Genomic DNA, 22,167 nt, shown 5'->3' with positions numbered 1-22,167 from the left:
AGCAGGTGACAACTAGTGTTCAGAAGGTCAACCTATCAGAACTAAGGGTTCTGGAGGAAACCATCACGCAAGATGTTATGCAATTACTGTCTTTTGAATGAATTGGCTGCTCCTTGTTGTAAACTTCTTGTGCAATAACATCCATGATTTTCCCCATTTACCGTGCATTTCCATGTTATGTGTACAGGTATCATGATTGTATCTCAATCTTATTGGCACACATAATTGTGGATAGTCAAGATTTTTTTTTGGTTTTTTGAGTCAGGGTTTCTCCATGTAGTTTTGGTGCCTGTCCTGGATCTGGATCTATAGACCAGGCTAGCCTCGAACTCATAGAGATCCACCTGGCTCTGCCTCCCGAAAGCTGGGATTAAAGGTGTGTGCCACCACCACCCAGCTGATGTTTTTTTATTTTTCTTAACTGTACAATTCTTATGAATAGAAACATACTAAAATATGCTTTATAACTAGATCTATTGTTCCATGTGGACTGTAGACACTTAGAGGTCTTGTTCTCCATCCTTAGCCACTGACAAGGTAAATATTGGTCAGACAAAGTGTCTTTGTAGAACTTCACAGAGTGGAATTGCAGGTGCCTGGCCTTGTTAGATCAAAACCCTTCAGAATAATTATAGTGAACTAGAAGTGACAGTGCAGTGTCTGGCCTTGGTATGTCTTAGTCCTTCAAGAGATCAATAGCACCTATGTTGCCCTAAGCCTCCTCCACCAGCACCTCCCCACTCTGATTCAAACAAAAATTAAAACTTTGTATTTATTTCTACACCAGTTTTTAATGCAAGACTTTAGGCTCAGTAGACTAACTATGTATAGGTCTGAGATTCAGGTGACTAACAAAAAAAAGGTTGTTAACTGACTAACCATGTCTGGATATTATTAATCACATAAAATAGAACACGTATTCTTTGCCTTTTCCTTAAATCTCTCACTGGTTTAATTTCTTCCCTTGTAACCCTTGTAGCTATCACTTTAAGAGATAGTCAGAACTTTTTACAACCCACAGCTGTTGTCAATCACCAATTAAGCTGACCAAGTCTTGGCCAAGTGTGACTCTTATCAGAATGCTTGTCCCTGAGAGTTTGCTTTGTAGTTTGTACTAACAAGTTGTTAATGAATGGATATATATATATATATATATATATATATCTGGGGGAACAAAGAGCAGGGGAAGGTGGAAAGAACTAGATAGAATAATGAGAACAGAGAAGGACTGAGAGGAGCTAAGTACGAGAACAGAAAAGAAGCTGTGTAGATAGAATTGAATTAGAAGGATAAAGTGAATGGACTAAAGAACTCAGTGTGCCTAGATTCATTGGATATCCCTCAGATCAGTATCTCAGCTGCTTGTAGCATCTGTTCTGGACCCTGGTAGACATCTCCTCAGGGCAGGCACCTGGGGGAATCTGATAATTCAGGATTTCCCAGTACCACCTACCCTACAGTCAAACACAATTGAACAGGAAGGATGAAACCCTCAGCCCATAGGTAGCTGCTAAATCTGACAAAAAATATATGTAGGGCTCAGTCCTTGGTCAGAAAGGCTGCCTTCTGTTCCCACCATATGGAATGGGATGGACTGTTATTGTCAGTGCTACACACCACTTTATGCAATCAAATTTTCTTTTTTCGGGACTCCAGTACTGGTGTTTCTGGATGGAAGCCATACGACAAACAGTATGCTGAGACTTCCTGTACCGCTTCTGTCAACTTACACTGAAACAACAATGTCAAAACATAACCAAACATCGTTTTTTTGTTTGTTTTGGTTTTTTGACACAACTAAACTTCTTAATGATTCTTTTTGGCTTTTTAATAATACCAAAGGTAAATACCTAACAATAAGAGAGATCATTGACATCCTGATAAACATAACATGTGGGCCCATGAGATGGTTCTCCAGGTGAGGTTGTTTGTGGCCAAAACTGATGACCTGGATTTGATTCCCAGGACCTGCAGGGTGGAGGGAGAGCTGACTCCCTGGAGTTATCTTCTGACCTTCCTGTGTTTACCATAGGGAGCATGTGCACACACACACACACACACACACACACACACACACACACACACACACAGAGACATACATGTGTGCGTCCGAGAGGTTAAAAAAAACCTAAGTAACTGTAGTTCCATCTACAACCAAGTGTGACTAACTTTTCTCTTGATTTTTGGGGACCTGGACTGTCAGGCACCTCACAATTGATGCACTACCGAGAAATCTGTATTGATGAGTACTTCCCTGGTGCCAGGCCAAAAAATTTCAGTGGGGACTTTGGGATCCTTCCAGCCTCACCAGCTGCGGACATAGCTAGATCCTGTGGTCAGCGACTGGAGTAAGCCTTAAGAAGTTGAACTATGCCGGGCGGTGGTGGCTCACGCCTTTAATCCTAGCATTCAGGAGGCAGAGCCAGGTGGATCTCTGTGAGTTCGAGGCCAGCCTGGTCTATAGCGTGAATTCCAGGACAGGCACCAAAGCTACACAGAGAAACTCTGTCTTGGGGGGCGGGAGAAGTTGGACTATTACTCTCTCCATGGGACCAGTTTGTGCTCTTCCTCCCAAGTGGGGGGCCTGCTGTACAAATGCTGGCTGCCGTCACTCATGCCCAGCTTGCCAGCCTCAGATTCTTCATCTGCTGATGCTTTTTACAACCTAGGCTCCTTTCTGGAAAAGGCACACTTCCCTTCACACCCTTGCTCTAAATGTACCAAAACCCAAGTCCTAAATGCCGGATGTTCCAAAATTTGGATCACTAGCCACAATCAATGGAGTGTTAGAACAGACAACTAATTGATAACTCTGGCCAATACTCAGATTTTCCTGGTCCATTCTTAGAAGACTTTTTGGAAAATGAGAATTTCAACTGTAGTGATGAATATTAAAAATATCTCTTATCTGACTATCTAGAAGGTCTCAGTAGCCATTCTAGAGGTACAATGAAACCTCAGCTTCCTAGCAGGAATGGACTCCAAATCCATTTGGTCCAAGACATCCTTATTTCAAAAACAGGAGGCACTGGAGCTCCCCTTTATAAAACTTGTTACTTCTGGGTTGACTCTTCAGGAAAAGTAGAGAAAAACTCTCAAAAGAAACCAACCAACCAAACACTAAATTACAACACTCAAGCCCAAGTCTCCAGAGCTGGAGAGATGACTCAGTGATTATGAATATATATTGCTCTTGTAGAGGATCTGAGTTTGGCTCCCAGGATTCATGTGGGGTGGCTCACAGCTGTCTATAACTCTGATACCTCTGACCTCCAAAGGCACCTGCACTCATTACACATACCCTCTCCTCCATATACATAATTAAACATAAAAATAAAAATCTAAAAAATATTGGGGTCTTTAAAAAATATACTCTAGACCCCCTGCTTGGGGGTCTAGACGCCTAGGTAGCTTCTCCAGATGGGCTGGACTCTTAGTAATCACAGCCTCTTTATTTCCTTCCTTCTTCCACTGTCCATCAATCCATTCATTCATTCATTTATTCACTCATTTATTCAATTTTTTGAGACAGTGTCTCTGGTATCCCAGGCTGGCCTCAGACTGATGTGTAGTAGACAAGGATGACCTTGAACTTTTGATCTTCCTGCTTCTACATTCTGAGTTTTAGGATTATGTGCAATTGCCACCATACCCAGTTTTCTGCAGTGGTAGGACTCAAATCCAGGGCCTTATACATACTAGGGAAGCATTTTACCAATTGAGCTAACCCCAGGCCTTTCTTGTTTAACTTTTGCTTTATGTCTTTACCTTCTGGTAGTATTGACATTGTCCTCATTATAGGCCTATACGGTCCTGATGATGCTTTTTCAGTGACATCAACCATTATCAAGGACATTAATGCCTGCCTGCCACCACTGAGTATCTTTTGATCAGATGTCATCATCCAACCTTCCGTTTCTTAGACAGCTACTTCCTCTTTTCTCCAAATGCTGCTTGAGATACTCGGGACTCCACGATCCTTTCATGATGAGCAATGTCAGGGTTTGTAATGCCCCTATTCAGTCATGAAGAAACTGCAGAAGACGAATCTTCATTATGCCTTGTCTGTGATCTATATAACTTTGGAGATGTGGGAGAGAGAGATGTGGACACTATTCTGGGACAGATGACTGCCCAGAGCTGTTCTAGCCTCAGAACAAGGCTCTTAATGCCCCAGGATAGAATGGGTTCAGAGCAAGGCTGCTGGCTTCCTAGCAGGACTGTTACAAGAACTAACCATGGTAAGACCTAGTTGCAGTTTGTCTTAGGATGTCTTGGCACTACTGTACCACATGCTACTCATTAAGGAGCATGCTCAGACTATTAGGAGGCTGACTACTCGAGATCCATAATGTCTCTGGGAGATCTGGGTCTTTCCCGTGTATTTTCTTTCCTTTAAAAAAATATTGTGTGTGTCCATTATGCCACAGAATGTGTATGGAAGTAAGAGGACAACTCTGTGGAATCAGTTATCTCCTTTTCCTTTTACATGGGTCCCAGGGACTGAACTCAGGACAGCAGGCCGGCACAGCAAACACCTTTTATCCACAGAGCCATCTTGCTGGCCCTTGTAGTACGCCCTCTCTCCTCCTCTTCTTTTTGGTGACAGGATCTCATGTATACCGGGCTCATACTCAGTAAATTGCCGAAGATTATCCTGAACTTCTGATCCTCTCCTCTCTGCCTCTCCAGTGTTTGGATTATAGGCATGTACCACCATACAAGGCTTTATTGCAGTATTAGGGATCCAACCTGGGGTTTTGCACATGCTGGCGAAGCACTATACTGACTAAGCTCTGTCCCCAGCCTCTGTAATGTATTTCAATAAATGTTCTTGTTGCTCACTCTGGTCTTGGTAAAATCTTTTTGCTCATCTGTATCTCCAACCCTCCACACACGGTCTTCCAATGCACAGGAAATCTCAGAGAGCACCCACTTCTGTATTTTCATTTGTAGCAATAATAGGAGTCCGAACCCTGTATTTGGCTACAGTGTTTGATCTGCTACATCAGAAGACACCTAAAAGTAGTTAGGCTGGGGAGATACCACCTCCCCTACATTGTGATCTGTGTTAAATGTAACAGCAATTCCTATTCATAACCACTATTAGGCTATCTTTGGATGCAAAGCACCAAGAAGTCACCAGGGAGAAAAGCCATGTCTTTAAAAAGTAATGACCTTTTGAGGCCTGACTGGTTTACATAGCGAGTTCCAGACCAGCCAGGGCTGCATAGTGAGAGCTGGCCTCAGGAGAAAAAAAAGTAATAACCTAAGTCCACTTGCAGTATAAGTAGTAGTACTAGGTAGCAGTGGTTCCCGGCTCTGGGCTGGTGCGTGGAGCACATTGGTACAATCTCAGCTCTTGGGAGGACGGCGGCTGAAGGTCATCCTCAGTCACACAGTAAACTAGAGGCCTGCCTAGTTTCTTGTTTTGGATTTGGAAGTCTACAGACGCCTTGTTTTGCTGAGGCCTGCCCTGTGGCTCGTGGATCCCCAGAGGTCTGGATTGTCCTTACTCCCTCACCCGACAGGTCCCCCCCCACGCGTGCTTCCGCAGTCCACGTTCCTTCCGCGCTCTAGAGGGAGCCCGCGGGCCCAGCTTCTGCAGCGGATCCGTTTCGGTGGGGCAGCTGCCCGGGAGGACTTCTTTCCAACACCTGCTGGGCCGCGATCCTGCCTGGGGACATCCCGCCGTGTGCACGCTCACCACGCCCTAGCCAGGCAACCCTCGGCCTCAGCGGCGCGCCGGGGTGGAGCCCGGCCGGGACCCTGCTGGGCCTCCGACGCTCGGGGGCCAGCACCGCATCCCACCTGCCAGCTAGTCGGGGCCCAGGCAGCGGCCGTCCCCTCCCGCCCGGCTCCGCGTAAAACCCGGAGCGGAGGCCGCTCCCGGCTCCCTCGAGGCGGCGCGGCGCGGCGCGGCGGACTGGGCATGCGCAATGCGCAAGGCCGGCTCCCAGCGCCAAAAGGAAGCGTTCTCAGAGATCGCAGCGGCTGCGCCGGGGTATGCGGAACGGGCTCGCGTGGCTGCTGCACCCCGCGCTGTCCAGCACCTTGCGCTCCATCCTCGGCGCCCGCCGGCCGCTCGCGAAGCGACAGTGTGGGTAAGCGTCCCGAGCGCCCGGGCCCACGCGGCCCGCGGGGTCACCGTGGCTGTGCTGTGTGCTGCTGCAAAGTGGTGATTCAGCACTTAGCGCCGCCGCCGCCGCCGCCGCCGCCCCTCACGCTGCCAGTCCGGCCCGCCGGGTGCGTGGACGTCCGCGCCGAGGCCGCCCCGGGGACCGCGGAGGGTCGGGCCTGGCGGGGAGGGCGGACGGGAACGGTGCCCGGGGATTGCTGGGCGGACGCCACAAGTGTAGGGGGGCTCGGGGCCGTCCGAGGCAGCCCGGCCGCTCCGCGAGCCGCGCACTCCGGCTGTCCTCTGTGAGCGGCCGGCCACCTGAGGCGGGCCCCGGTGCCATGAGGTGAGGGGGATCCGGGGAGTCGTGGGAGATCGCTTCTCACCCTGCAGCGCTGTCCCCCGCGGGGACCGAGTTTCCTGCACTAGGGCAGTGAGCATTGGGTACCGTAAAAGTTTGCCTGCCTGGTCGGGAGTGAGCAGACGGGGATTTGGGATCCCACACAGCATCTGCCTTGTTTCACACCTAAAACAACACAGGTTTGGTGGTTTCTCTTACAGTTGCAGAGATTATGGCAAAACCGGGCTTAGGATGCACGGTTGTTGTTGCTGCTGTTTTTCAGCTAGTGGCTTGCTCCCTCCACTTTACCCCGCTCTGTGTATACTACAGATTTTCTGTCTCGTAATAAAGGCGTAAGGTGTTTTTACTGTGAGTCAAGAGAGATAGGCAGTATTATCCTGCTCTACTTAGATCATTATTTGAAGCTCTCCCGATTTTACTAATATTTAGGACCTGCTGAATGCAGCGCACTGTGATGGGCTTTGTGTTCATATGTGATCTGCCTTCCAAGCAACTTTGGTTTGGCTGGAACCATTTGACAAGCGATGAGCTCGACAATGGACAGCCAGGAGCACAGTGATCTGGACTGATCTGCAGCAGTGGCAGAGGTCATGTGTGGATGTAATCCAGGCCAGGTGTACTGGTCGTTTGTTGGGAGGATAGCGAACAGATTAGCTGAAGCTTTGGGGAATTTCCCTGGGGGAATTAAGAAGGCACAAATGCTGTATAATGCTACCCTGGGCCTTGAATTGTAGTTGGGATCCCCCCGCCCCCGGAATCTTTGAATAATAGTGAATATTAGTGTCTCATTAAGAGTTTCGAATTACACGGTTGTTGCACAGGCATGTAATCCCAGTCACTTGTGAGGCTAAGGCAAGAGGATTGCAATTCAAGGCCTGCAGAGGGAGTTCTAGGTCAGCCTGAGCAACCCTGAAAAATAAAACAGGGCTGGGGATATAGCTCAGCGACAGAGCTCTTGCTTGTCTTACTGTGTGTGGCCCTAGATTCAACCCCCCATTCCCCCTCTCTTGTCCCCCCAAAAGTTAACTGGGGGGGTGATCTAATGGAACTGGGAATTGAGGAGGTTGGATGGGTGTGAAGATCTTGTAGTATGTAAGGGAGTAGATCCTGGAGGCAGAGAAACGTGCCTGCCAGGCCCGGTCTTTACTGCATGGACTATGAAGGTAGCAGGGTTATTAGGGACTAGTGGCAATGAGGAATTTATGGGACTTGTTTTCCCTCCCTTTATTTCCCACTACACTATAAAATCCATTACAGTGTGGAAAAAGAATCCCCGAGAGAGAGAAGCGGGTGTGGTAAGCATAGTTATGGTACCTCCTCCTTGGCTTCCCTAGTTCTGCAATTATGGACGTGTACTTGGCTTCTAGAATTAAAAACATTTTTTTAGGACAAATTGTTATTAGTTCAGATTTGGTGTTTTGGAGTCCTCTTGTCTCAACCTCTTCAGTGCTGGGATTACAGACAACTTTCAGATTTTTTTTTTTTTAAATAATGTATTCCAAGGGAGCCTCAAACTCCCTACCTAGCCAAGGGTGATCTTCCTACCTCCATCTCCAGGTTCTGGAATTACTGGCGTGTACCACCATACCTGGTTTATGCAGTGCTAGGGAATGAAGGAACCAGGACTGGTTGGGTTTTACCAAATGAGTTCCTTCCTGGCCTTATTTGTGCTTGTGAGACAAGTTCTTACTACATAGCCCTGACTGGTGTGGAGCTTGGAACTTTTACATAAACTGAGTTTGCCTCGAATTTGTGGTGATCTTTTTACTTCTGGGGTTGCAGGCATGCTCACCCATGCTGAGCTAAAATTTGTAGTTTTAAAAGAAGCATCTATTTTAAGATTTATTTATTTATTTATTTATTTATTTATTTATTTATTTATTTATTTATTTATAGTTTTTCAAGACAGGGTTTCTCTGTGTAGCCCTGGCTGTCCTGGAACTCGCTGTGTAGACCAGGCTGGCCTCAAACTCAGAGATTCGCCTGCCTCTGCCTCCAGAGTGCTGGGATTAAAGGCATGTGCCACCACTGCCTGGCTTATTTTAAGTTTTATAGAGCTAGATGGTTTGTGTATTCTACCTGCTCCTCCTGCAGTTAACTAGTTAATTATTATTTTGTTGTTGTTTCAAGACAGTACCTCATTATGTAGACCAGGCTGGCCTTGAAAGCACAGAGATCTTCCCTGAGGCTGGAGAGATGGCTCAGAGATGAAGAGCACTTGTTGCTCCTGCAGAGGGTCCAGGGTTGGTTCTCAGCACCCACATTGTGTCTTAGTTAGGGTTTCTATTGCTGAGAAGAGACACCATGACCCCAGCAAAGGAAAGCTGTAGTGGTATTTGCTCCGCCCAGGACCGTGGGCTACATGGCCTGAAGGAGGCAGTGCACATGACCTCTTAAAAGGAAGGGGAGAGAGGTCACAGCCCCTTCTGCTGCCTGCTGTGATCAAACTTGGGTTTGCTCAGGGTCAGATCAGAGGACGACGTCAGCTGTCTACGTGGTTCTGTATTCATGAGTGTATTTCCTCAGTTGATCCTAATACTCCTTAAGCACACTTGTGGGTTTCTCGAATTAGAAAACATTTAATTGAGGTGGCAGCTTACAGTTCAGAGGTTCAGTCTGTTATCATGGTGAGGAACATGGCAGTGTGGCAGTTCACAGACAGACATGGTGCTGTCTGTCTGTCTTGGTCAGAAGGCAACAGGAAGTGGACTGAGGTACTGGGCGTGGCTTGGGCATATATGAGACCTCAAAGCTTACCCCCACAGTGACACACTTCCTCCAGTAAGACTATACCTACTCCAACAAAGCCACACCTCCTCATAGTGCTACTCCCAATGAGCTTATGGGGGCCAGTTACATTCAAATTACCACATAATGGTTCACAATCATCCGTAACTCCTTTTCCAGGATTCTGATGCTCTCTTTGGGCCTTCTATAGAACCAAGCACACAGAAGGTACACATACATGCAGGCAAAGCACACAGACAATAAAATGAATAAATAAGTGAAAATTAAATATTAAATATAGTGTGCACCTTGAAACTGGAGTTATGGATGATTGTAAGCTGCCAGATGGTGCTGAGAACCAGACTCAGGTCCTCTGCAAGAGCAGCAAGTACTCTTTAGCTGCAGACCAAGTCATCTTTTCATTCCGTGTGTGTGTGTGTGTGTGTGTGTGTGTGTGTGTGTGTGTGTGTGTGTGTGTGTGTGTGTGTGTGTGCTCGCGCACACACGCGCACGCATATAAGTGAATGTGTGGGTTTGTGCACATAATTACAGTGCTTGTGGAAGCCAGAAGAGAGGGTCAGGTTCCCTAGAGCTAGAGTTATAGGCAGGTGGTTTGTGAGCTGCCAGATACTGAACTCAGGTCCTTTGGAAGAGCAGCAAGTGCTCTTAACTAATTAACCATCTTGCCAGCCCTTGGTTTATTTATTTATTCATTTGTTTATTTATTTACTATGTATGCAGAAGCGGGTGACAGATCTCATTACAGATGGTTGTGAGCCACCATATAGGTGCTGGGAATTGAACTCAGGACCTCTGGAAGAACAGTTGGTGTTCTTAACCTCAGAGCCATCTCTCCAGCCCTCGATTTATTTATTTTTGAGACAGGGCCTCTTGTAGCCTAGGCAGTGTTTTTCCTGCCTCTTCTTCCAGCCTTTGTGTATTATTACTTGTAGTTAGATTCTCTCCTTCTGCTACTGTCTTTCATTGATGAAGTCCAGGGTATTGATGAATCAGAGCTTCAAGATAAGGATCTCAGAGAATGAATTAATTCAGAAGGCTCAAAACTTAATGAAGTCAACTATCCAGAAAAGCTATACATAAAAAAGAGTGACTGAAGCTATGAAAGAGTCTTATCTAATCAAAGGGATCAGAGTATAGTTTTAGGAAAGGAAGTATTAATGTCTGAGCTACCATATATTCCAATCTTTATTTTATTTTATTTAAAAATGTTACTGTGTGTATGAGTATTTTGCCTACATAATATGTATGTGTAGAACATGTATGCCTGGTACTGGGGTCAGAAGAGGGTGTCAGATCCCCTGGAATTGGAGTTACAGATGATTGTGAGCTGCCATGTGGGTGCTGGGAATTGGGTCCTCTGGAAGAGCAGCCATGCTCTTAACCACTGAGCCATCTTTTTAGCTCCACATTCAGATCTTTTTGTTTGTTTGTTTTCCCTGAGACAGGGTTTCTCTGTGTGTCCTTGAACTCACAGAGATCCACCTGCCTCTGCCTCCCAAGTGCTGGGATTAAAGGCATGTGCCACCACCGCCCCAGCCACATTCAGATCTTAAGGGAATTAGTTTTGCTGTCCAGAGCCAGAAGAATGCTTTACCAGAGTTAGTCACCGGGAAGAACAGGTGAGAGCTTGATACGACCTGTCAGGTTATAATGCCTGTGCCAGTGTTTGAGCATGTTTCCTGGTCTAACCGTTTAACCTCCCGGCAAAGAAGCCTGGCAACCTGAGTTTGATCTCCAGAACCTACATGGTAGAAGGAGAGAGCTGACTCCTATGAGTTTTTCCCTGACCGCCACACAAGTGCATGGTACACACGTGTGTATATATCTGCACACAAAGTAAATACTGTAAACTTCTTCACATTTTTAAACAAATAAAAAACGAGTGAATAAAAAGCAATTCTCTGAACAGCTGTAGTGGATATTGGGGCTATGGAATTACCTTAACTATTGGGGACAGTATTTATCCTCGGCAACCACTGGGGACAGACATCAGATGGCCTGGCTGTTGGCTCTGATCTGTGTTTCTGTATTCCACATGCTTAGGAAACAATAGTGTACCACTCTGGATTGATTGACTAGTAAGTTGTTCAGACCTTTAGGACTCAGTCAGTGGTCAAGTGCTTGCCTGTAACACCCAAAGCCTTGGGAAACGATTCAGGCTTTTAAACCACTTTTAACCAAACAAATGCTTTTTAGTAGTTTAAGAAGACGGGGGTGGGGGGTGGGGATGGGGATGGTGGGTGGTGGTGGGGTGGGTGGTGGGGGTGGTTGGGTTGGTGTGTGTGTGTGTGTGTGTGTGTGTGTGTGTGTGTGTGTGTGTGTGTGTATCCTTGAGTATCTTCAGCATCAGCCGTCACAATAGTAAGGGTCATAGCAGTCTCACCGGAGTGTGGCAGGAGTTTGGTAGGAGCTTCATTTACTTCTCTTTCCATTTCACTGATTGTATTTTAAGTCTCCTAGACGCACACCCAGAGAATCGGCCTGTTTTCCAGCCAGGCTGCCAAGGCCAGGACACTTTCTTTCCATAGTGGTAGGTCTAGGTGTGCTGGGCTCTGGAACCTTGACGAGGCCTTCAGTCTGCCATTACTGTTTTCTGCTTGTTGGGCCATTATTTGTGCTCATTAATTGAGTATCCATATTGTTTTGATTGCCCACAATTGCTCAGCATTGTGAGGGTTGCAGAGATAATCGGTCATAAATCCTGTCCCCAAGGAGCTTTCAGTTATAAATAATGGATAATTATATTCCTTTGCTTCTGTTACTTTATTAAACATCTCCATTTTTATGCTTTGTTGCTTCTTCCAATTTATTTTTAAAAGTATTTAAGTTGTTTTTTTTTTTTCTTCTTCAAATCACATCTCTGGGGGTTGGAAAGACGGCTCAGCAGTTAAGAGCACTGACTGCTCTTCCAGAGGACCCGGGTTCAATTCCCAGCACCCACATGGCAGCTTACAACTGTCTGTAACTCTAGTAACTCTAGTTCTGGGTTATCTAATACCCTCACAGACATACATGTATGACAAACACCAGTGCACATAAAATAGAAAGAAATCATTTAAAAAAGATCCTATCTGTTTCCTTTCTTTCAAAGTAGAACTCACAAAATTCTCTTTAAATTTTTATGTATATGTGGCTGTGTGTATGTGTGGAAGTCAGAGGACAAATATGTGGAGTTGATTCTGTCTTTCCACCTTTATATGGGGTTTCCAGAAATTGAACTCAGGTCCTCAGGCTCTGAGCTATTTAACTGACACCACAAAATTCTTTATTAAAAAATTATTTTATTATTATTCTCTCTGTGTAGCTCTGGCTGTCCTGGAACTCACTATGTAGACCAGGCTGGCTTTTTTTTTTTTTTTTTTTTTTTTGGTTTTGGTTTTTCGAGACAGGGTTTCTCTGTGTAGCTTTGCGCCTTTCCTGGAACTCACTTGGTAGCCCAGGCTGGCCTCGAACTCACAGAGATCCGCCTGGCTCTGCCTCCCGAGTGCTGGGATTAAAGGCGTGCGCCACCACCGCCCGGCCTAGACCAGGCTGGCTTTGAACTCACAAAGATCCTCCTGCTCCTGGTTCCCGAGTGCTGCCACCATGCTCCATATTTTAATTTTTAATTGTATATATATGTGTGTATATGCACCGAGAACATAAGAGTCAAACCAACTATAAACTTTGGATGAATGGGGTATAGTTGGTAGACTTACACATAGAAGACATGGGATTAGCAAAGGCTGAAGGAAGTAGGAAAACCCATAACATCATTGAGAGACCGAAGATTTTTACCCCATAGGAAGTAAATATACATGACTTTCAGTGATGATGTGACAATGATGACAATGTGGAAGCTAGCTTTTTAGATGATCTCTTTGTTCTTAGAAACACAATTTGAAATTCAAATAGACATCAAAGTAATGCAAATAGGGGCTAAGGATGTACCTTAGTTGGTGGAGGGCTTGCTTATCATGAATGAGGCTGTGGGTTTGATTCCTGGTACTGGGCAGGATGGGGTCAGGGATGGATGAATATGAATGGAGCTAGGTGCAATGGCCCACACCTGTAGTCCCAGCTACTTTGATGGATGAGGTGTGAGGATAACTTGAGTCCAGGAATTCTAGACTGGGGTGGGCTACATAGATACTTGATACACATACATTCGGAAGTGTAAATGACAAGGATAAGGAGACTCATTCGATGACGTGGGAAAGAAGATCCAGCAGCCTATAATGGCCGATTGGGCGTGTAGGGGTGGAGCCGAAGGTCTTGGAATTAATGACTTTAAGATGAGTGCTGCGTGAGCCTAGACTAGAAGGAACAATCAGGGTAGAGAAGACACCAGAGACTGAGCTGCAGACTGTGGGAAGAAGGCCATTAGGTGAGACGTTGGTCCTGTCTGGCAGGTGGCTGGTTTTCCCAAGGCATGCCAAGAGAACAGGTTGGTCAGGTACGGCAGTGGGACACAGTGGCACAGTCTTGGAGGCACATCAGAGCTGGCTTTTGCCTTCAGGAAGTTGGATGACACAGGGCTTCTCAGGAGAGTGGACAGGACTGGGCAGCCTTTAATCACGTAGCAAGGGAAATAAAATGAAGGTCTAGTTCATTCCTATGTAGTAGGGGAGGGGATCAAAGTTAGGTTAGTGAGTTCTGAGCTACTGCTGAGGTTTCTTAAATTCGCTCTGCTTAAGGATCAGAATGGATGTAGAAGACCCTATAAGACTGACCTCAGATGTAAGCGAAAGAGATCCAGCTCTAAGGCTCTTGCTGTTCTTGGTAATGTTTTTGTTCCCATTTGCCCTTCCCATCCCCAGACAGGGTTTCTCTGTGTAGCCCTGGCTGTCCTGGAACTCACTCTGTAGACCAGGCTGGCCTTGAATTCAGGAGATCCACCTGCCTCTGCCTCCCAAGTGCTGGGATTAAATGTGTGCACCACCGCCCAGCTGTTCTTGGTAATATTAACCATGAAGATTTAGTGGTTGATATTTATTGAGTGCGTTTTACACGTTATGCATTTCCATATGTTGTAGATGAATTTCTTAACAGTCTTATTAAATAAGAAACACAGAGCCAGATATAGGGGTGAAGGCCATAGAGGTCAGGAAATAGTGAGAGCCACCAGCTAACCTTACTCGCCACGCCGCCGCTGTAGCTTCCCAAGAGAACCAAACGCTTGTTCCCATCTAACCTGTGCCTTTATTGCCTTGCTGTTCTGCCTTCTCTTTGGCTCTTAGCCCAGCCACCACATTTACTCGTCACTGCCTGTCTATACAGACCTCCAGGTCTCTATGGTTGGTACTGGGATTAAAGGCATGTGTCACCACCCTTGGCTGTGTCCTTGACCACACAGAGACTCTGCCTGCCATGTGATCGGGATTAAGGGCGTGTGCTACCACCACCTGACTTTTGTTTATGGATGACTATGTCCTCCGATCTCAAGGCAAACTTTATTTATTAACATACCAATAAAGTATCACCACATTTTCCATCACAAATAAAACATCACCACAGTGTGTTGTTTAGTGGCCACAGGAATCCTGCAACAGAGTAGTGTTGTTAATCTTCCTTTCTATATAAGGAGATTGACGCTCAGTTGTTCAATGGCACACAGTGAGTGGTTCAGCCGGATATGAATTCAGCTGGGCTCATTCAGGAACCTCAGGGATTAGCTGTTATTACATCACTTCCCTGAAGGTAGCTTGGCATCTCTAGTGGGTGCTAGAACCATTTGTATGACTGGACTTTAGTTAGAATGTCTAAGCTGATTTCTTAGAATGGATGTAGAGTCGAGAGTATGAACATGCATGGTTACACAGAAAATGTTTATGTAGAGATATAGATGGTAGATGACCTTGTGGAACACTGGCCTTTAGAAATACAGAGGAAACAAATTTGGAGAGGTGGGAATTCAAAGAACAGAAGATGATATCAGAAGTTGAATGGTTAGATGTGCTCAGTCAAAAAGGTTTTGAGGAGAAATAGAATATTGATGAAAAAAAAAAGACCATTTTGTTGGCCATTGGCAAACAGTAAGGGACGGAAGCCAAGTGTTGTGGGGTCGGACACAGTTATTCTGAAAAGCAAAAACCGAGGTATTAAGTTTGGAAAAATCACATCTGGGAAAGAGCAGGCCTAAGCAAAGACAAGGGGAATAAAGGTGTCTGTAAGTGGTTTGAAGGAAGAAGGGGGATAAAAGCCCAGGAAAAAGAAGGGGAAAAGGAGACGTGGAGATGAGGTTAGAAGTAAAAAAATGTTAGCGTTATATGTTAATAATAACGAGAGGAGGTTGCTGGGTGTGGTGACTCAGGCCTGTAATCCCAGCAATTAGGAGGTGGAGGAAGAAGGAGCAGGAGTTCGGAGGCAGACCAGCCTGGCCTACCTGAGACCGTGTCTCAAAACAAGCTAGCGAGACGGGGAGGGAGGGAGGGAGAGATGGAGGTGTTTCTCTTTCTAAGTTCTGCCATTTTCCTCGTGTTGTTGCGTATTCCGGCAGCCGGGAGTTTTTAAGGAATGCTACCAGTCCAGGGTCCTGCAGTGAGCACGTCAGCTCAGCTTTGTAGGAAACCTGGTTTTGGGACATGAGTTCTGTTTGGGGCAGGAGCTCAGAAGGAGCAAGGGCCACCACTAGTCTATCCCCAGTACCTAGCACAGCGCTTATTAGCACGTGTAGGACTCCACTAAGTATTGTAATGTGTCTGTCTCGAGTTCTGGGTGCTCTGAATTAGAAGAGTTTCTTTTATTTATTTATTTATTTAGTTAGTTAGTTTTGATAAGTCAGAGTCTTCCTATGTAGCTGTGCCTGGCCTTGTACTTACCGTGTAGCCCAGGCTGACTTTCGAACCTGAGATCTTCCTGCCTCAGCCTTTCCAGTACTGGGATCATAAGTGTAAAGCCACCACACGTGGCTTGTATTAGAACATTTCCAGGACTGTTCACCAGGTCACAGGAAGAGTTGAGGCATAGTTACCTGTTGGTGCTGGCACCTCAGCCACACAGTTGTCTCTCCTTGGCCAGCCGCCTTTCTGCTACCTCTTGATTTTATCGGGCTCTAGAGCCTCAGCCTGACTTGTTTGTGGCGAAGGTTCAGGATGTTGGAAAGCTCCTGAGTCTGTGGGATGCCATGGTATTTTAGTCTCTGAAGTCACTGAACACACAGTTTGGGCCTGAGGGCTCTTGGCTCTTGAGCTGGCCGTTGTCTTCGTCACAGCGCTCCTGTGCAGAGGTGGATAATTGCTCTTTGGGACTGGTGGAAGAATTCGTGCTCTTCTGAATAAGCATGTTCCATGGAGGAAGGAGGAAGAGAGGCACCAGGTGACATTTACAAGGTTGAGTAATTTGTGTGGGCCTGTAAAGTTTGGGCTCAGTGAGCGGTCAGTCCCTAGAACATGATGCTTCAGGGCACACAGGCTTTGGGGAAAAGCTGGACCTCTATTCCTGTTGTTGAGTAGGAAAAAGGAGAAATAAGAGGCAGACCGTAGGAAAGGCCAAGTGTTAAAGTCTAGTTTTCACCACGGCATTGCTTACGAATGAACCCAGGGTCTAGTGCTGTGTGTCACTGGGCTATGTCACCAGCTGAGTTCTGTTTTTCAGAATGGTGACTGTAGTTAATAATAACAACAACATACTGTATGTTTCAAAATTGCTCAGAAAGTAAAATTCAAATGCTTTTTTTGGTTTTTTTTCAAGACAGGGTTTCTCTGTGTAGCTTTGCGCCTTTCCTGGATCTCGCTCTGTAGACCAGGCTGGCCTCAAACTCACAAAGATCCACCTGCCTCTCCCTCCCGAGTGCAGGGATTAAAGGCGTGCGCCACCACTGCCCGGCGTAAAATTCAAATGCTTTTACCTCAAAAATAATAGCTATATGAGCTAGTAGATATATTAGTTTATGTAAGTTAGTCATTCCACAGTGTATGCACATATGAAAACACCACATTGTACCTATAATATAATATAATATAATAAATATAATATAATATAATATAATATAATATAATATAATATAATATAATATAATATAATATAATATAATATAATATAATATAATATAATATAATATAATATAATATAATATAATATAATATAATATAATATTATATATATATATATATATATATATATATATATATATATATATCATTGTTTCTCTCCTGGAGAGGAGAGGAACAGAACAGCGGAAGAGGGAAGGAGGGAGGAGACCAGCATTGTACACTACTGCACTCAACCCCAGCCCTTCAGACTTCGCAGGCCTCCAGCTGTGTCAGTTACTAACTGATCTTAGAAGACGTTCAGCTCGGAGTTAGCGTTGTCTTTTGTTGTGGATCTTCTTAGTCTTTGACAGGAATCGTTCCACAGTCCTTGCTTACCTTTAACGACCTTGACTCTGGAGCTTCCGAGCCCTGTAGAATGTCCCTACTTGGAGTTTACTTACTCCTCCTTGTGTTTAAGTGTAGGTTTTCAGCTCCTGAGAGACTACCACAGGGCTGGTATCCGTGTTCTCACTGTGTGCTAGCAAATGGTATCTGGAGATCGTTGGTCCCTTTACTGATACTTTTATTAGTTTTTGTTTTGTTTCATTTTGTTTTTTTGAGACAGGATTTCTCTGTGTAACCTTGGCTGCCCTGGAACTCACTCTGTAGACCAGGCTGGCCTTGAACTCAGATCTGCTTGCCTCTGTCTCCCTAGTGCTGGGATTAAAGGTGTGTGCCACTACTGCCTGGCTTACTTTTATCAATTTAACAGTTTGTTATAAACTTATTTTTCCCTTTGTTATCTTTTGGGGAAATACTTTAAAACGATTTAAATACATTAATAAAAATTAAACTTAATTTTTATTTATTTATTTATTTATTTGTTTGCTTGTTTTTGAGGTAGTCTCAATATGTGGTCCATGCTGGCTGTGTGTGTGTGTCCGTCTGCTGAGTGCCTGTGTGGAGGCCAAAGGTTGATGCTGAACATCGTCCTGAATTGTTCTCCTCCACCCTTTTTTTTTGAGACAGGGTCTCTCTTAATGTGGAGCTTACTGATTCGGCTAGACTGGCTGGCCAGCTGACTCTGGGAGTCCATCTGTCCTTGCCTCTTGCCCCTTACCCCTTCACCCCAGCATAGGGTTATACATGAGTGCCACCGTGCCTGGCCTTTATGTGGGTGTCGAGGTTCAGACTCAAGTCTTTGTGCTCACACTGCAGGCACTTTACCTACTAAACCGACTCTTCAGCCCCTGGTCTTGATTTATCATCCTCCTGTCTCAGCCTCCTGGGAGCTACTACTGTAGCAGTATGGCACCCCGCTCTACTTTGTTCCTTTATTTATCTTCAGTATACATTTATGATTCGTTGTTTTACACAGTGGTTTTCGTGTGTGTGTGTGTGTGTGTGTGTGTGTGTGTGTGTGTGTGTACATATTCACGTGTGTGCCTTGGTGTGCATGTATAGTGTGGAGTCTTCCTCCATTGCTCTTCACCTTACTTTCTGAGATGGGATGTCTCACTGAATCGGAGGAGCACACGCTTCCCAGACTAGCTGGGCAGCAAGCTCCAGGGAGCCTCCGCTGCCTCTGCAGTACTAGGGTTACAGGTGCACGCCACCAGGCCCCGTCTTTCCTGTGGATGCTGGGGATCTGAACTCAGCCCCTCATGCCTGCATAGCAAACACTTTATCACATGAGACGTTTCTCCAGGTCCCCGCAGAGGTTTCTGTCTAGGCATTTTCTGAAACAGGGGCTTATGTAGCCCTAGCTAGTGCCAGACTTCTATGTATTAGAGGGTGACCTTGAGCTCCTGACCCTCTTGTCCCTGTCTCCTGAGTGCTGAGATTATAGCATGTGTCACCATGCTTGGCTAGCTTTAATCATTATTGTTATTATTTAATGTAATACTTACTGTTTTAAATATGGACATTGGGATATCCATTGAGTGTCTCATCATTTTGTTAGTACTTTATTATTTTTTCGTCCCCAAGATGTTTTAGGTTTATTTGATACTTTCTTATTCTAGTCATCAACCATTTCTCCAAGGAGCCATGACTGATTTTAGTAGAGAAGCCAAAGTTAGAAAGCAAGTTTGTGGTGCTATATGCACTCTTTGCTACTTAGGGAGGGAAGAGCTAGGGCCCTGGGCTCCTCAGTGGACAGGATGAAGGTAGGAAGTTTATGTATACAAATAAATACATATCCTGTATGTGGATCAATAAATGTTGCTGCATATGTTTATTCATGTACATGCATATGTATTCAAGTGTGTAAATAGAAACACATATACATACAGACATGTTTACATCTGTATTTATTTCTGTATCTACCTGTATACTGAAAACTACAAGACCACACAGACAGCTCCAGTGAATCACAAGGTTAATTTTGGCTTTTATTCTTTGCGAATTTGTAACTCTTTTTCCTGATGTGAGGACCCTGGTCTCACTGTCCTACATACCCTCATGTACTGTACCCCGCCTCTGGCCAACGCCTGTCTCATCACTGCTGGCACATCCTTGCCTGGGAAGTTGTTCCTCCGGCTCTTGGCACTCCACACCGCAGATGAATGAATGATTGCTCTGTTTATTCCTAACCTTTGTGAGGAGCTTTGGCCGACATTTGCAGTTGTTCTTGAAGGTTCTCCTTGGGTACAACTCTGCACCTGACTCAAGCTTCGTCTCTCCTGTTGGGCTGCGAAGGATGAGGTGCTGTCCTTGTTCCACTGAGGGATGCAGCTATTACAAGGCTCAAGTTCCTTATTTTAAATACCCTTGCCAGGCAGTGATGGTGCATACCTTTAATCCTAGCACTCGGTAGGCAGAGGCAGGCAGATCTTTGTGAGTTCCAGGATAGCCTGGGCTACACAGAGAAACCCTGTCTTGAAAAATCAAAAAGAAAAAAAAAAAAGAGAGAGAGAGAAGTTGAAAATAGAGCTTCAAGTCCTACCTCTGCATGCTGTCATCATAATTCAGGGTGCAGACTGAAGACGGGGATGGGTATCCTTGAGACATTACTATCTTGCTTTTTTTTCTCTGTGAATTAGCCTTGTTGTGATATGGACCATCCTAGTTAGCAAAAACAAGTTCAGTTTGGGGCATATAAATTCAGTGAGCAGAGAACAGTGCCTTCCAGTCCAGTAAGCTTGGCTTTTCAAAGATTATGTCCTGTGAAGAGCAGTACAGAGAGCAGAGAGGGCCTGCTGTCCCATTACCCATAGGTACCCATCCTTCCAGAACTGTATAGTCTATCGGTAAGTTAGATTAGCGACGTGGTTAAGACATGGTGCTTGATGTCTAAAGATTTGGGTTTGATTCCCAGTCCTCCTGTCTAAAGCCTATAGATTTAGCCAAGTAACTTCCCTGAGGTCTCATTTCCCAGGACCTATCTAACTGGTTCATTGAATGTATGTCCTTACAAAAGCATATGTGCTGTGCAAGATCCTGACTGAACAGCATCAGGAAGGGCCAGTCCAGAACATGCTTCTAAGGGGTCACTGTGCCTTTTTAAGGTCACCCTGTATTTGTGCCCTAGATGGCTCGTTCCAGGACAAGTTCCTATACATCTTCTTTTTTTCCTCTTTGCTTCATGCTCAGTTTTCTTCCTTTTCTTTTAAGCCTTTTCTGGTTTAGATGTAGGTTGGTAGGTAGATTGGAGTTTATGATAGCATATGCATTTTGATGAGGCTCTCTCCTGGTCTTAAGTTTATAGAATTGGTTGTAATGATTCTCATTCATTATTTTGGGGTCAGTAATCGGAACTGTAAAGGAGAACCTTTCATCCTCAGCATTGCTGACATTTTGGGCGAGATAATCCTGTGCTGTGGAGCTGTCATGGGCACTGCAGGATGCTTAGCAGCACCCCTGGCCTCAGTACCCTTCATTTGTGACAGTCGAAAATGTCTCCAGACACTGTCAGATGTCCTCTGGGAGAGGGGGTGAAATTGTCAACTGCTGAAAACTACCGACTCTAAATGTTGCCTCCCTCATAGCAATTATACAGGAATAATTAGTTACCTGCCTTCTTGATAGTCTGCCCGGTGATGTTTTGACCTCTGGAGATGATAGTATACGATTGGAATTTGCACGAGCCTGTCCTAAGATGCCAGTAATGACATAGTGGTTACTGAGGCAGCCTGCTTGCATCTCACCCTTACAGGACCACAATAACAAAGATGATTCGAATAATAAGGCTGGCTGTGTGTGCTGGCAGTGCCCCAGGGAAGTTTAGTTCAGCGTGTTTACTGGAGAAAACCTGTGAAATCTGCCCAAGTCTGGTGCAGCATGTGCCTGTCAATTTAATAACCCAAATGAACATTTTATTTGACTCTTGAGATGAGAAAGTCCAATTACAAAGGAGTCCAGTAGTATCCCAGATCTGAGGAACAAAGAGATCCCATTTGTTAACGATGAAATATAAATATGACTACTAAACTATGCTAAGAGTGGTCAGTGGATTTTTCTTAACCAGCATTATCTGAGGTGGGCAGATTGTCTTGCGTGACAACCAGGGTGTATGTAGTGTTCAAATGAGCCTCAAGAGATAAATCCTCTGCACAGAATGTGAGGATTTATGATTTGCTCTCTGTGGTGGTCTGTTTTGAGAGAATTTGTTATAGGCCAATAACTGATTTGGATTAATCTTTAGAAACTGAGACATCAGTCTTTAAGCTGCCTTGTTGTTTTGGGTTCATGGAACATCTGTAAAGAAAGATAATCCATGTGTGCATGTTAAGTGCGAATTTAAAGAAATATAACTTTATATGATATTCTTTTAAAAATAAAGGAGCTGTGTAATTTTTTTTTGTTTGTTTTTGTTTTTTGAGATAGGGTTTCTCTGTAGACCTAGCTGTCTTGGAACTTGCTCTGTAGGGCAGGCTGGCCTCGAATTCAGAGATCTACCTGCCTCTGCCTCCCTAGTGCTGGGATTAATGGTATGTGCCACCACTGCCCAGCTGAATCTGTATCATTAAAATTCTGATGGTCTGATA

The 22,167-nt window shown here is 45.1% G+C and overlaps 1 protein-coding gene across 5 annotated transcripts in view; it reads left to right on the top strand.

Moving 5' to 3' along the window:
• The first annotated feature begins 5,583 nt into the window (after positions 1-5,583).
• The window catches only part of Ide (insulin degrading enzyme), a 100,665-nt gene continuing 84,081 nt past the window's right edge, over positions 5,584-22,167 (top strand). The window contains exon 1 of one of the 5 annotated variants that reach the window (XM_042262986.2): positions 5,584-6,104. In XM_042262986.2, the coding sequence (XP_042118920.1) occupies positions 6,007-6,104 (98 nt within the window). In that variant the 5' untranslated portion in view covers positions 5,584-6,006. Of the gene's footprint in view, positions 6,247-6,312; positions 6,465-22,167 lie in introns of those variants that run through there. The other 4 variants (XM_042262996.2, XM_076562925.1, XM_076562919.1 and 1 more) reach the window with 4 other exon arrangements.

This window comes from Peromyscus maniculatus, chromosome 1 (assembly GCF_049852395.1).
Source record: "Peromyscus maniculatus bairdii isolate BWxNUB_F1_BW_parent chromosome 1, HU_Pman_BW_mat_3.1, whole genome shotgun sequence".
NCBI lineage: Eukaryota > Metazoa > Chordata > Mammalia > Rodentia > Cricetidae > Peromyscus > Peromyscus maniculatus.
Note: the sequence above shows the minus strand (reverse complement) of the source record. Positions and strands in the feature narration are given on the sequence as shown.